The sequence below is a fragment of the Mauremys reevesii genome, linkage group 8, assembly GCF_016161935.1.
Source record: "Mauremys reevesii isolate NIE-2019 linkage group 8, ASM1616193v1, whole genome shotgun sequence".
Lineage (NCBI taxonomy): Eukaryota > Metazoa > Chordata > Testudines > Geoemydidae > Mauremys > Mauremys reevesii.
The window spans coordinates 90020872-90036500 of NC_052630.1; the positions used below are offsets into that span (position 1 = coordinate 90020872).

Genomic DNA, 15629 nt, shown 5'->3' on the forward strand with positions numbered 1-15629 from the left:
CATGATAATGCGCAAGGTGTTTACAATACTCATAACTGCTGCGGTGAGCTGAATGGGCTCCATGCTATGGCATCTGCGTGGAAAAAAGAGCGCAAAATGATTGTCTGCAGGTGTTCTCATGGAGGGAGGGGCGACTGACAACTGTAGCTATCCCACAGTTCCCTCAGTCTCCACCAATCATTTGAATTCTGGGTTGAGCTCCCAATGCCTGATGTGGCAAAAACATTGTTGCGGGTGGTTCTGGGTACATGTCAGCCCCCCTCTCCACAAATGGGGGGATAACTGCCAAGGTAGCCCGGGAGAGGTGGGGGAGGAGGGAAGCAATGGGTGGGGTTGTTGTAGGGGCACCCCCTAGAATGGCATGCAGCTCATCATTTCTGCAGGATGTCTGGGGCTCTGACCCGGAGCAGCCGCTTGTATCTATGGTTCTTTAGTAGGCTTGCCTGATATTCTAGGCAGCACTGAATCTCCATTAGACAAAACTTAAAGAAGAGAATGACCTGGGGAGTCATTCCCATTTTTGTCCAGGCGCCCCGACCGACCTCATGGAGGCCAGCCAGGAGCACCCATGACAGCAGCAGACAGTAGGTATGACTGGTAACCGTCATTGCCAACTTGCAAAGCAGCAGACGGTACAGTATGACGTAACCGTCTTTGCTAACTTGCAAAGGCAAGGAGCTGCTGCTGTGTAGCACTGGAGTACCGCGTCTGTCAGCAGCATCCAGAAGACATATGGTGACAGTGAAAAAAGGTTGAATGGGCTCCATGTTTGCAGTGCTATGGCGTCTGCTCGAGCAATCCAAGGAAAAGGGTGCAAAATGATTGTCGTTGCTTTCACGGAGGGAGGGTTGACTGATGACATTTACCCATAACCACCCATGACAAATTTTTGGCCCATCAGGCATTGGGAGCTCAACTCAGAAATCCAATGGGCAGCGGGAACTGTGGGATAGCTACCACAGTGCACCGCTCCGAAAGTCGACGCTTGCCACAGTCCTACGGACGCACACTGCTGAATTAATGTGCTTAGTGTGGACACATGCACTTGACATTATACAATCTGTTCCCCAAAATCGACTTCTGTAAAATTGGAGTAATTTCGTAGTGTAGACATACCCCTATTGTTATTAACTTTGGGGAGTGAAAGAAGAGCATTTCCTGTGCTGGGAACTTGCTATTGAATTTGATAGGACTGGGTTTGTTGCTGTGTTTTGAAATTTAGGCTTGGTTGTCTTGCAGTTAGATGAGTTATCACCTGCTTCTAGCAGGGCTCTTTGAAGTGAAAGAAGAGCAGTTTTGATTGGATAGGCCAGTGATTAGAGGCAGATTCAATTGTTTGTAGGGCTGTGGCTGGTAAGGCAAAGGCAGCTGGGATACTAAGGGAGTTAGCCAGCTGAAGAAGGCAGGGAGATAAGTTATGTGTTGTTTTCCTTAATTTGAAAGACTCTACAATGGGAGGAAAACAGTGTGTTGCCAACATCACTGCCAGCTCTTCCTCTGCCTGCACCTGTGGGGCCCTCTGCCAGAGAGGCACCCTGACCCTGGAGGTTTCCACCCAGGCCCTGGTCTCGACTTGCTAGGAATGTGGCCTGCATGTCCCTGCTGATGAAATCCAGGCAGGGGGAATCACTCGGTGTGAGAAGTGTCTGTTGGTGGAATCCCTCAGGGAGCAGGTAAGAGCTGCAGGAGGAGATGGCTCACCAGCATTTAATCCAGGAGCACAAGGACTTCATTGACAGGCTGCACATGGAAACATTTGAGATGGAGGATGCTAGCCAAATACAGATGACTACAGTGGCACCAGCGTAGGAAGGAGAATGGCTGCTTGCTGGGGAGGAGACTAGCTGCTGGCCACCTCAGGCAATAGATAGTGCTCCACTCTCCACCCAGTTCCCCCCATGCATTGTGATGAAGAACTATTATGCTGTACTGGCAACAGGAGATGAGGAACAGACCTCAATGGCTGAGGAGGAGGAGTCATTTGCCCCGAAAGCTGGGAGGCTCATGGCCATTGCACTCAACAAGAGGAGGTATAGAATGCTGGTGGTCAGCAACTCTCTTCTGAGGGGGATGGAGGCATCTATCTGCTGACCTGGATAGCTCAGTGGTTTTGCATTGGCCTGCTAAACCCAGGGTTGTGAGTTCAATTCTTGAGGGGGTCATTTGGGGATTGGTCCTGCTTTGAGCAGGGGGTTGGACTAAGATGATCTCTTGAGGTCCCTTCCAACCCTAATAATCTATGATTCTATGACATAATGTCCTGGGAGGTGTGCTGCCTGCCTGGAACCTGCATCTGAAATGTTACACAAAGTTTACCAAGGTTCATCCATCCCTCTGGCCACTCCCCCATGCTGCTCATCCAGATATGACCCTCAGCAGATCAGGAGTGACTCCAGGGTCAGGAGCATAGATTCTGATTTTAGCCATCCTCCCAGTTTAGGACGTGCATGGCCCTGCCTGGGCCTTTACCCTCGAGACAAACGCATGGCTGCATAGATGGTGTCAATGTGTGGGCTTTGGCAATTCACAGTGGGGGGCGGGGAGATAAGAGGTTGTGCATACCTTCCTCCACACTGAGGGAGGAGGCGGATTTCATAATATATCTTTGGGTCTGCACCCCAAGGGAGGTGGACACCTGAGTGCTGTGGGCACATCCCAGTGTCTGTTTCGTTCTGCAGTTTGTCATGGCTCTGCTTGTGTGTGTGTGCTGGAGGAGGCTTAATAGAATTGCTTGGCTCAGCAAGATAGGTAAAAAGGGTACCCAAGCCAGCATAACAGACAGGCTCAGTGGTATCTCAGCACATCAGGTGGCATCCTAAGTGGGAGGCAAACCATCACAATAAGTACTTCACTTAGGAAGGAAAAATGAAATGCACAACTACAAAATGGGGAATCATGGGGTAGGTGTTAGTACTGCTGAAAAAAATCTGGGGGTTATAGAGGAGCACAAATTGAATGAGTCAGCAATGTAAGGCCATTGCAAAAAAGGCTAATATCATTGTGGGATGTATTAACAGAGGTGTGTCCTGTGTAAGACACAGAAGATAATGATCCTGTTCTACATGGCTCAGCTAAGGCCTCAGCTGGAATTCTGGGTCCAGTTCTGCACACCCCACTTTAGGAAAGATGTGGACAAATGTGAAAGAGTCCAGAGCAGAGCAACAAAAAAAAATACAAGGTGTAGAAAACTTGACCTCTGAGGAAAGGTTAAAAAAAACGGGCCTGTTTCATCTTGGGAAAAGACGAGTGAGGCAGAACCCCCTGCGTCTTCACCGTCCCCTTTACAAGAGCCTCTGTGGCATTTGCTCAATGGTCCTCCACAACCACTGAAGCTAAGACAAAAATGACTGCAATCTGCAGCAAGGGAGACCTAGAGAAAACCAGGGCAGGGGAGCTCGCCTTGCAGGGGAATTTGAGGCAGCACCTCAGGGCAGGTTTGTAGGAACAGATCAGGCGCCTGTGGGAGGCGATTCTAGGTAACTTGGTGCTGCCTCAGCGCGAGGGCTGGACTTGGTGAGGGCCCAAGGTCCTGGGCCAACACCCCGCAGCCCCCGCCCCTTCACTGCTTCCCCTTCCCCCGGGCGGGCGCAACCGGCCGCAGCGCCGCCCCCTTGGGCTCCGCGCCCGGCGCCGCCCCCCGCCCGTCTGACGTGCCCCTGCAGCCATGTCGGCCGCCGCGCGCAGACGCCAGGCAGCCGGGGCGCCGCGCGAAGCCCCCGCTGGCGGAGATGAGGAGCCGGGCATGGCGGCCCCGAGCCTCAGCGTCTGCCTCAAGCTGCTGGCGGCGGCTCTCTACGGGTTCAGCTCCTTCCTCATCGTGGTGGTGAACAAGAGCGTCCTCACCAGCTACGGGTGAGCCGGGCCGGGCCGCCCCGCGCGGCGCTGGGCTCCGGGCAGAGGTCGGCGCCGCGGGCGGGGCGGGAGCGGGAGCGGGGCTGGCTGCACATTAACCCGTGCGGCGGGGCCCGGAGCAGGGCTGCCCCGGGTCCGGGGATGCTGTGCACGGGGAGCTGCTCGGTCACAGCACCGAGCGGCGCAGGGACATCAGTTGAAACCCCATGAATAGACCAGTGGGGCGCCCCCCCCCACCTTCCCCGGCTGCGGGCACAGGAGTGGGGGGCTCGCCGTCCCCCCGCCCCGGCTGCAGAGAGTGGGTGTGCTTGGGGCCACTGTTTTGATCCCGGCCCTCAGCTAAGCGACACGCTGTAGGGTGACCAGGCAGCAAGTCTAAAAAATCAGGACGGGGTGTGTGTGTGGGGGGGGGTAATAGGAGCCTATTTAAGAAAAAGCCCCCCAAATCGGGACTGTCCCTATAAAATCGGGATGTCTGGTCACTCTAACACGCCCTGAGTCTTGCTTGGCACTTGCTGCATCGGGGTGTTGTATGGCTTGGATGAGCTCGCTAGCTAATCGCAGGGGGGTTCCCCTGGCTGGAGCAGGCTCGGGGGCAGGTTCCCTGCCTGCAAGGAAGTGTTCAGAGTCACTGAGATCATGAGGCAGGGGAGAAGAAACCGTTAGCATCCCAAAGCTGTAGGGTCATGGGTGGTGTTTGCTGTTAGCTCGGCCGGTACAGCCAGCTTTTTAAAGCTTTGGCCAGGAAATGCTTTAAGGCAAATATTCAAAGGCTAACATTAAGGCTTAGCTAAAGAGCAAACTTTGAAAGGGGGGCAGATTGTATTTTCATGTGGTGTTTCTCTCTCTCTCTAGAATGTGATTGACTGAAAGTACAATGTTGACTTTGCTGACTTTTGTATTTTTATTTTTTACTATAGATTTCCCTCCTCACTATGTGTTGGACTAGGCCAGGTTAGTTGGATTCCTGAATATTGCGTGTTTCTAGTAGTGCATGGGAGGGGTTGTCGTGATGGAACAGTGAGTGTTTTGTGCTCCTCTTATAGATGCTGGCCACGGTGACTGTGCTTTGGGTGGGAAAGGCACTCAGGGTGGTGAAGTTTCCAGACTTTGACAGAAATATACCTCGAAAGGTAAAACATTTTTCACTCATAGTGTCTAAAGTAAAATACAGTTCTTAATATCCTTTTAAGGTATAAACACTTTAAAATGTGCATATTCTTTAAAAAGTTCACTAACATCTAGTGCTGTTAGCTAGACTTGAAAGAAAGAATGCTTTTTATTTAAAAATATACAATTTAAAATACTTTATTCATCAAATATAACATGGTTTCTGTCTTATTACATTATGCAATCCAGCACAGAATTCTGCTATATAAAGCAGTTGTTGTACTCTGTATTTATTTTTGTATTCTCAAGTATGTACCTTTTCCCAAGTTTATGTTGCCATTAACTTTAAAGATGGCATCTATATGCAACCAAAGATGTTCGGTTGATGTTTCACAAATTATTGCTTAAGATAAATGCATTTTTCAGAAGTGTGTGTGTGTGTGTGTTGTAACTCATGTTTTAAAGTAGGCTGCACAAATGTATTTGCTTGTCTCCATGCTGAGATGGTTCCCTAATTGAAAGCTGTTACAGAGTCGATGCTTTACTATGTTGTCTGAGGTCTGAATGTGCGTGAGAGAACTAAGCATTTCAGGATTGAAGAACTCTGATCATGTAACCACATTACGATGTGAATGGGTAGTTTTCTTAGCTGTCTAATTTTTTATTGAGTGTTGTCCCTCTTATAAATTTCTAGACGTTTCCACTACCTCTTCTATATTTTGGGAACCAAATCACAGGACTGTTCAGCACAAAGAAACTGAAGTACGGGTAACTTTTATTATTTAGTGAGGTTATAATGTGTTATGATGGTACATAAAGGTGAAACTGATCTTTAATATCACCATGGGCTTGATTTGTGGCAATGTAGGGGAATGAGGGTTATAACTATTATCTGGCAACTAGTAATCAAGGTCTCTTTCCTGGCCTTGGAATGCGCAAGGTGTTGGTTTTTTTTTTTTTTTTTTTTTTTTTAAAGAGCTATAAATCACAAGATGACACTTTCCTGACTGGCATTTAGTGATCTGTCAGTGTCTCCAATGAAGCTTATTCCTATAATCTTAGAGGAGTCTCTGTTCTTACGCTTGAACAGCATCTGGGGAGGCAGAAAGAAAAGAGTGGGGAGAGACTGTACTAAAGGTTGCTGTCCTTTGGATCTGGTGGGGGGAAGGAGGGAGAAAATGATATGACTTAGCTGATTTGAAGATACATTCTTTTGAGGGAAAGTACCCCACAATCAGCTGCACATCTATTCATGGAATGCTTTTTTCATTATAATACAACTTGATTATTTGCACTGAACTGTGTGAAGCCTTAAGATAAATAGATACATTTGGTAATAAATCAACCTTCATTTGTTACTCTGGATTTCATAGATTTGAGCTTGAAAATAGCCCTACAAAATCAAATTATTGTTAACCTCTGGAAGTAACATGCACTATATCCAGCTGGTAGGAGATGGAGACTTTCTCCTGTGAAAAGTTCTTGGCAGGTGTAAGTAGTACCTTTTGGCTATCGAATTAATGATTTCCAGGAGGGATGCCATGGAATCCTTACTGATGTGGTAGTTGTGTATAGCTCTGATTTTAATCTTTATCTTAGTTCCTATAAAGTAACTTGGTGTTGATTCAAAGTATCACTGTGGGAATGAGCTTGGGGTGTAACATGTCTGTGGAGTTTCATAATTTTTTCTCCCATGTTTAATCTTATTTTTTTCTTTTGCAGCTTGCCAATGTTCACGGTTCTGAGAAGGTTTTCTATTCTGTTTACAATGTTTGCTGAAGGAATTTTACTCAAGTGAGTTATTTCCAAAAGTATCAATCATTTATTCATGTCATTTTTAAGATTGTTAAAGTGGTTGCAACATTTTAGTAAGCCTTTGCGTGTAGAGGATTTGTGCAGTCAGATTTAGTTGGCCATAAATTGGGCTTTAGAAACATGGGGGCAAGGGAGAGAGAGAGAACACTGATAATACATTATTTTATTAGAAAGAGAATTATCTTATGCTAAATGGGTCCTTCACCTTCATGGTTTTTATCAAAGAAAAAAAACATCTAATGCATTAAGTTTATATATTTAACTACATGGCTAAGGGAGGAAAATGTTAAGATTCTTACACTAATAAGGCACTTTCTACACTGCGTCTCTATCATATTTGTCACTAGGCTGACTCTGCATGAGGATTATGTCCATATGCCAGAAGGTTAACACACAGTTAATTCCCTACAATGGGGGTGTACTGTATTTTGGCAGTCTTGGATGAGGTCAAGTCTCTAGATTAATTGTCTTGATGTAGTTGGATTCTAGCAGTGTAGGCAAGATCATTAATTCTATGTGTATAGGTAGGTTTGTCAGTCTTCCTACCCTGTAATTCTTTGGGCAAGAGGCTATCCTAAAGTTACTTACACCACATTGAATGAGGGTCACTCACTCTGTGTATTATTCATGTTTTTCCCTTCTTCCTCCTCCCTGGAATGTCACCTATTCGCAGACTAGTCAGTGTTAGTGGCCAGTCACGACAGCATTGTGGCATTTTTCTGGTCCACAGTGGTGATAGCTCACAAATGGATGTTCAGGTTCTCTAATATTGGGGGCTAGTTCTGCAACGCCAAGCTGAAATCTTTATAATTAATCTGTGCTCAGATAGTACTTACTAAAGTGTTACACGCCATCAGTCCTAATTAAAAAATCATAAGTATTCCGCTCTTCCAGAATTTCTGATCTTTGCTCCTTATATGTTGATTCTGCACCAGGAAGTCTGAAGTGTGACCAGAGCAAATGCTTTTTCCTTAGAAATGGCACTGCAATGTCAAAATTGAACTGTGCTTATGAGTGATAGTAAGGTTCTTGTATCTTTTTTTCAGGAAGAAATTTTCTTGGGGCATTCAAATGACAGTGTTTGCAATGATAATTGGTGCATTTGTAGCTGCTAGGTAAGACTTCAAGCTTTTATCCCTTCCTCTTAATGTTACACAGCTTTTTACAGTTTATATTATTTGTCTTTTAAATGGCTTGTACAGAGTATGCTGGTTAGTTTACAAAGTTAATTAGAATGCATAAACTGTAATAGTTTAACGGTAGCACTTAAATGATGAAATCCTGCCGGCATGCTCTGCAATAGATAGACCAGCTAGAAATTGCTAAAGTTGTGCAAAACATTGAATTTCATTGTCAGGGCAAGGTGAGTGGAAAAAACTCACTTCTTCACCTGTGAGAAGAGTAGACGGCTAGTTAATGGCCTAATGTTCGTATGTTTTCATTTAAAAAAAAAAAAAAAGGCCAGAACTGGAGAAAATGGCTTCCAGTCCCAGACTAAAGCCCCCGTCCTCAAACACTTATGCATGTGCTGGACTTTACTATCAGGAGTAGTTCCACTGATTTCAAGGTCATGCTAGTAAAGTTAAGCACGTGTAAACATTTGTGGCATTTATGGGATCGGGGCCTTAGTTTGTACAATTAGTAGTACTGAATGGAGCATTTATTATATTGAGTCTTAGCTCAGTGCCTCAAATGCAGAGGCTAGTCTGCCAGGTAGGCTCACTGGAAATGCCTTTTCTACATGGAACTTACAGACAAAATATAACATGGAGGATTTTTATTAATGTTACACTCTGAGCAATTCAAATTCTTAATTTCCCCCTCCAGTGCTGACTTGGCATTTGATCTAGAAGGATATATTTTTATCCTGATTAATGATGTCTTGACAGCTGCAAATGGTGCATATGTAAAACAGAAACTGGATTCAAAGGTAGGCTGACTTCAATTTTCACTTTAAGAATGACATTAGCTGTTACTTTGCAACACAATAATCTACAACATTGCCACTTTTAAAATGTTGAACATTATGGGTTAATTAATAGAAAGCTAGTTGGTTGAGTCTGAAAATGTGAGTGTATTCTGCAGCTGGTAATGTGGTGTTTGGATGAACTGTTCATTCCCCCAGGTATTGTGCTCTGTCCCTGAACTCATCACATCTTATCACTATTATTAGAAGTAGAACTTTTGTAGCTCCTTATTTTTGTGTTTGTCCTGAACAGTATTTTTCTGGATCTTAACTTGACACTTCTGTTTTATTTGCAAATACAGTTGCATGTATTTTGAAATAAGCTGTAAATTCAGTTTTTCTCAAACTGTAAACATAACTAGTTCACTGTTACTGGAGCTATATTTATTTGTGTCTGGGTGAAATAATAGATTTGGCTATTTAACTACAAAGTCAGGGTCATTTAAAAGACAGTAAACTGACCATATCCTCCCTCCCACTGCTTTCAAAGGCAGGGAGAGCTGATATGTCAGCCTATTCTACCCTTTTTTCTGCAGCCAGACCTGGAAATGAACTTCTGTCCTTATTGTTGCAACTGTGTAGTTTTTTAACACGGGCTGAGGGATGCTCTGTAGTGTACTTTGGGGCAATTGGGAGTCCCTGTTCATCTCCTTATAAACACTGAACATAAATGTGCTGTATTCAGTTAGGATCTCAGCAGTATTGCCAAGTTCCTAGTAGTTCAACATCTGAGAAAGAGAAACTGATTGTTTAGGCTACCCTGAAAGTACAAGGATGGGCTTCTGAGATATTCACAACATACAGTGTGAGGGCTAAGTGTAACTTTTAACTACAAGGTGGAGAACAAACCTTTACATTGCTAGTGAACTCCATTTCTATTAATCTAGCCAGGAAGCTACAAGTGCAAGCCACTGTAAATAACTTTGGGGCATCTATTGCCTGTGATATGAAGCATTTTCTTATATTTATTGTGAATGTTGAGTCTGTTCCTTAAAATTCTTTACTTAGTCGTCGTCTTCTCCTTTTGTTTTCTGTGATGAAGTTACATGTTTTTGTGTAGCATAGAATATGTAGTTTGTGTGTGAATAAGGTGGATTATGTCACCAGTCTGCTGCTATGGGAAATGACAAAATATCATGCAAACTTTTGAGCTAGGTATACTATAGGTGTATCTGTTCTTCTGTGGGCTGTTCTAGACCATTTTAGCATTATAAACGTATCTTGCAATCTTAAAGTTCTGCAGGGCATAGCTGCAATCTGTCTGACAGTGAAGACACTTCCATTTGATTAATGATAACTATAACCAGGTGTCCAAGCCTCCTGCATGGAAGTCAAACTAGGTAAAAGTATTGCCTAATGAACAAAATTTAAGAGAGCATTTTACAAGTCTGACAAACAGTGCTTCATCAAACCTGCTGGAGGTACACTCTTCTTTCTGTCTGTATTGGGAATTGGTCTGTGTTTGAGATAACTCATGTCAAGACTCCCCCAACAATGCACCTTGCCTCCTCTCTCAGAAAATTATTATTGAATGCTTTGGCTGCTGGTGTAAACAGGGCCAAACCATAATGATACAGAAAACTCAACCAGAATGAGGGCTCAGTCATGATTCCTGCTTCAGGTGTCCAAGAGAGACAAATGGGTGAGGTAGTATCTTTTATTGGACCGATTTCTGTTGAGGAGAGAGACAGGCTTTTGAGCTACACAGAGCTCTTCTTCAAGTCCAACACAGTTTGGCTCTGTCTACATCCGTGGTTGGTTGTGGGGCCCATGGAGGTCATTTACTGAAAGGGTGCCCAGGCACTGCTCATATCTGGCGCCTCTGTCTTCTCTGTGAATTCCAAACCGAATTGCTTTCTCTACCTGAAATGAAACATGGCCATGTCCCCGAAAGTGTGCATGAGTTTTTAAGACCCGAATATTGATGGCTGTTAATATTTCGAAGCACAGAATTCACCCAGTGGTTCTAAAAGTATCATATGCAAGACAGGTTTATTTCATAATATTTAAAATGTCCATGTTTCACTTCTAACTATGCATGAATAACACATTCATTTCACTGATGAGACCAGGTTTTGTGTAGCTTTATGTATAAGGTTTTATGTTTGTTTTGTGGAGCCAACCTAAATACACAACTATTTTCTGTTCCTAGGAGCTGGGAAAGTATGGTCTGCTTTATTACAATGCACTGTTTATGATTCTTCCCACCTTGGCCATAGCCTATTTCACAGGAGATGCGCAAAAGGTAGGACTCTTGTTCCAAATTGCAAGTCTTTAGTTGCACAGTAAACATTTTCTGTCAAATATATGCTTCTGTATTGCTAGAGAAAATGGGGTTTGTTTTTTGCTATTTATCATAACTCAGATGTGAATGCAGAATGACTTTCTATTTCCTGTAACTTATCAACTTGTTTTTGTTTGCTTTTTTACAAAATTTGCCATTTATATGTAAAAGTAAAACTACTATATAGTTTGCCCCCCTGCTCTGTTTGTAAATCGTATATGGCATATACTGAATTTGGATGTAAGGGATCATTTTTGGAGGGAGGCCTGAAGAAACCACAGAAGTTTCCTAGAACTTTAAGTATAAAGAGTTAAGAAAATTAGTGACTGTTGAAAAGAGACACCTTATTTCTGATGAAATCCATGGAATGGCTTTATACTGATCTTCATAAGGACTAAGTAATTCCTTTTTCCTAAAGAGGAATGGAATAATTAAAACCAAGTACTAGGAAGAAGTGGAGACTTCAGAGTAGGTTTATTGCTGATCTGCTTGTACTAGAAAGATGAAACACTGCAGACTTCTTGGATTTTTTTTTTCTTTTTGAATTGTAGAGGTAGTTGGTTTTTTATGGTGGATTTTGAACACTGTAAATATTAATATTTGCTAATATCAACTCACTAGTATATTGCCTGACTGCCTGCAGATCAATGCATTTAACATCTATATGCAAATTTAGAACTTACTTACATGCAAGTATGCTTAATTTGTTCTTCTAGGACTGACAAAAGCATTGATCTTGCACACCATTTAGTAAAATAATTTGATATATATTCCCCCCAAATTGATACTACTTGAGACTTTCACCCATAGATAGCTTATTCTAAAAAGTGAAATGATGGAGCAGCTAAATATTGGGGATGGTGGGGGGGGATGTCCTTATATCATTCACACGGAAGGAATTTATATGGGTAATGCCATTTAATATTAATACCACTTAGATGAGTAAATCTCTTACATATCAGTAGAGAAAACAGACAATCATAGAAAGCAATTACTAGCATTGTTCCTTTAATAAAATCACAAGCCACATACACTTACTATACACTATTGTGGGATGTTTGTGATGCTGCATAGACATTTAAATAGGAAGTCTTGTGATCTAAAGCTATATCTACTAGTTGGAATATCTTTTTTTGTTCTGTTTAATTAGTTTAATGTAACTAATAATCATAATGCTGGCAATGGCTTAGATCATGAGTATATGAAAACTGGGTGTGAACAGAAAATATTTCAGAGTGTCCATGCTCCCCACCTCACCCCCACTCCTCTCTGAGATAGGCCAAAAGCAACTCAGCTGGAATATATTTGAGGATAATGTACTCATTTATAAATCAGAGCCAACAAATGTGGAGTTGAATGTCAGCTTTGTGCTACTCTGTAGAGTCTGTGTATTCACAGTATGTGTAGAAACTTCCTCATCCCATTTTTTTGAATAAACTTTCTTTTGCTCTCTGAAAAAGGTCTTGGCAATGAAGGTGAACAAAGACTTACTCTGTTTAACTTAGTCTTAGGAAATTCACCATTCACCAGGTTATGAAACTTTATTTAATAAATGCGTGTGCTTATTTCAATGTTTTTTCTAAAGCATATCATCGTACTAATTTTTTTTTTTTTTTTGCATTCTCTGCTAATCCAAAAATGCATTAGTAAAGCAATAATAAAAAGCGTAGCCACAGGAGGAGAGTGGCCGTCAGTTATGTGAATATGCTCAAAAACTGGATTTTTGTGGAGGGTTAACTATCAGACAAAAAGATTTCAGATCCATAGGAAAATGTTTGTAATAAAAGTTGATAACATTTTCCCATTATCAAAGCATGTAAATGATTTGTCATAGTTATACGTAGTGTTTCATTAATCCATGTCAAAGGTACCGACATCTTGTTGAATTCCCAGTTACACAGCAGGCAGAAATGGTGCTGTGCTGAGTGCAAGCAAAATTTACATCTAAATAATTCCTGGTAATGAAGTGAATAAACCTCAGTGAAGCTGGTAGGTTTAAGTTTCTTTAACTGGTCAGTCAGCTGGCTTTTTTACGTCGGTTTCAAGTATGTACATGGCCCCCTACTTCATCCGTCTCTGAGCGCCTCACAGTCTTTCATGTGTTTATTCTCTCAACACCTGTGTGAAATACTGCTATAGTATTCTATACTATTATCCCCATTTTACAGATGGGAACTGAGGCTCAGTTCCCAAGTGACTTGCGCGAGGTCAGACAGGAAGTATGTGGTGGATCAGGGAATTGAACCCAGGTATCCCAAATTCTTGACTAGGACACTAACCACTGGCCCATCCTTCCACTCTAAAATACTTCCATTACGTGGTAAATTGGGAAGTATATCCAGCCAGGGACCCTTCTGATACCACTCACGCATGGGGGCGAGAACCTGTGTTTTCTCTAGTACTGACGGGGGTGTGTTTGTACATTTATATTTAAAAAAAAAAAATGCTTCTGGCGTGGAGGCCTGTTGCTTTAAATTGAGAATGTTAGTTTTCAGGCATCTGACATGACTATTGCTAAACGTCTGAAGTCATCTGGCCAGTTGTGCGGTTGTCTGTCATCCAGAGAAATAATGATCAATATCTAGGATCTTAGATTGTGGGGAGGCTTTTAAGCATTACTGTAGTGTTTAATGTTAAGCTCTGCTGGATGTTAATATTTGTTGTATGTGTACAGCTGTATGGCTGTAGAGCATTTTTAATTATGGATGCTTTCCACCTCAAACCTACTGCTGAGTTACAGTATACAAAGGAGGTGCGTGCGGTTAGGATAGCTTTGAAATGGAATCTACAGTTGGCCTTAGAGCTAGTTACAAAGAAAATGAGATTCTAGAGCGGTTGTGTCAGCAGGGACATGTAAGACAAACCCCAAGGGAGAGACTCTGCTCTTCTCAGAACACCTTAGAACAGAGGCTGTACGTTCAGTACTATTTCCCTCAACTAGGCAGAAACCAGACTAGAACTAAACTGAGCTTTGGTGAGTGTGAAAGCTATGCTTCCATGGCAAAGTATTAATGGAGAAGTCTGTCATCAGATGGCTACATAATAGAAATCAGGACATGTACTAATGTAAGAGTTCTACTTGAACAAAACCAGCTCAGAACAGTATAGTTAAGATAGGCAAAGAAAGCAAGAGACTTTTCCCTATCCTAGGGCTTGTCTTTACTACCAGGGAGATGAACATTGCTGCAATTGATGCAGCGGGTGTCGATTTAGCAGGTCTAGACACGATAAATCGACGGCCGAGCACTCTCCCGTCAACTCCGGTACTCCACCATGGTGAGAGTTACAGGCGGAGTTGATGTGGGAGCATCAGCCATTGACTTACTGCAATGAAGACACCACAGTAAGTAGATCTAAGTACGTCGACTTCAGCTACATTATTCACATAGCTGAAGTTGCGTAACTGAGATCGATTTCCTCCCCCCAGTGTAGACCAGGCCTGAGGTAAGTTGACCGGAGAGAGTCGCCTGTAGATGTAGTGTAGTGAAGACACCAGGATAAGTTGACCTAAGCTACGTCGACTCCAGTTACATTGTTCATGTAGCTAGAGTAGCATAACTTAGGTCTACTTACCCCCATAGTAAAGACAAGCCCCTAGTTACAACTAAGCATTTTAAGCAGCCATTTAGGTAAACTCAAAGGACATAGCGCCAAACCCATTAATAATGCACTGCTAAATGTTCTGTGAAGCTTAGTTCATTGTCATGTTAACTCTAGCAATGTGTTATCTCCTAGTATTTTATGGCCTCCAGTCATATAAGATAACAGCAAGATGCAGTTCCTGTTCACTCCAAGGAGAACACCTCAGAACTGTTACAGCTGTGAGATTGTTAGCAATATTTAAATCTCCTTCCTGTATTCTAGTAATCTTCCCTTTGAATGAATAGGGTTCCTTAATCAGCTGGACTGATTGCTGTTGGAATGACATGAGGCATATTCTCGACAGCAGGGATACTTAACCTCAATGGTTCAGGAGCCCAGTTAGCAATCAGCATTACCCAAAAGAGCCATAGTAGTGTGAATTGGTTGTTTCATTCACTAGACTACTATATATATATATATATATATATATATATATATATATATATATATATAGAGACACACACTTTCTCACAGCAAAATAAGTTAAGAACTTAGTGGAAGTTGAAAACTTCATTGGTTAATAGCATAGTAGAAGCATCCTGATTAGTTAATAACTTAGATTAATTAAATCAGTGTTTTAATATCATGTGCTGCAAAGAGCCTCAGGAGACTCTTGTGGCTCGTGAGCCTCAGTCCGAGTATCGCTGCTCTACAGCATGAAATTCGCCTACTGGCTCAGGAAGTGAAGCACCAGGAATTATTTCCTTTTCTCTTCCCTCCCATGTTCCTAAGCACGCCTGTCTTTCTTACTCCTCCAACTTTCTGCTGGTCCCATTGTTGGTTGTTTAGTAGTCTTTTGTCTGTTTCATTAAGGTATCTTCTGCTTTTTTTTCATGGTTCAGTATTGGCCAAATGTTTGAAGGTGGCACAGGTATTAATGCAGCTAAAAATAACAAGAAACAAAGGGTCCCATATGAAGTTAAACTCTGTGCTTCTTGGATTTTTCTGTAAACTAATGTT

At 42.6% G+C, this 15629-nt stretch overlaps 1 protein-coding gene across 3 annotated transcripts in view; it reads left to right on the top strand.

The window, feature by feature from the left end:
* Positions 1 to 3337: 3337 nt before the first annotated feature.
* Positions 3338 to 15629, top strand: part of SLC35D1 (solute carrier family 35 member D1) — a 31773-nt gene continuing 19481 nt past the window's right edge. For all 3 annotated transcript variants that reach the window (XM_039485197.1, XM_039485199.1, XM_039485198.1), the window contains exons 1-8: positions 3338 to 3852; positions 4773 to 4806; positions 4899 to 4985; positions 5657 to 5724; positions 6685 to 6756; positions 7824 to 7892; positions 8605 to 8707; positions 10896 to 10988. In XM_039485197.1, the coding sequence (XP_039341131.1) occupies positions 3665 to 3852; positions 4773 to 4806; positions 4899 to 4985; positions 5657 to 5724; positions 6685 to 6756; positions 7824 to 7892; positions 8605 to 8707; positions 10896 to 10988 (714 nt within the window). In that variant the 5' untranslated portion in view covers positions 3338 to 3664. The remainder of the gene's footprint in view (positions 3853 to 4772; positions 4807 to 4898; positions 4986 to 5656; positions 5725 to 6684; positions 6757 to 7823; positions 7893 to 8604; positions 8708 to 10895; positions 10989 to 15629) is intronic.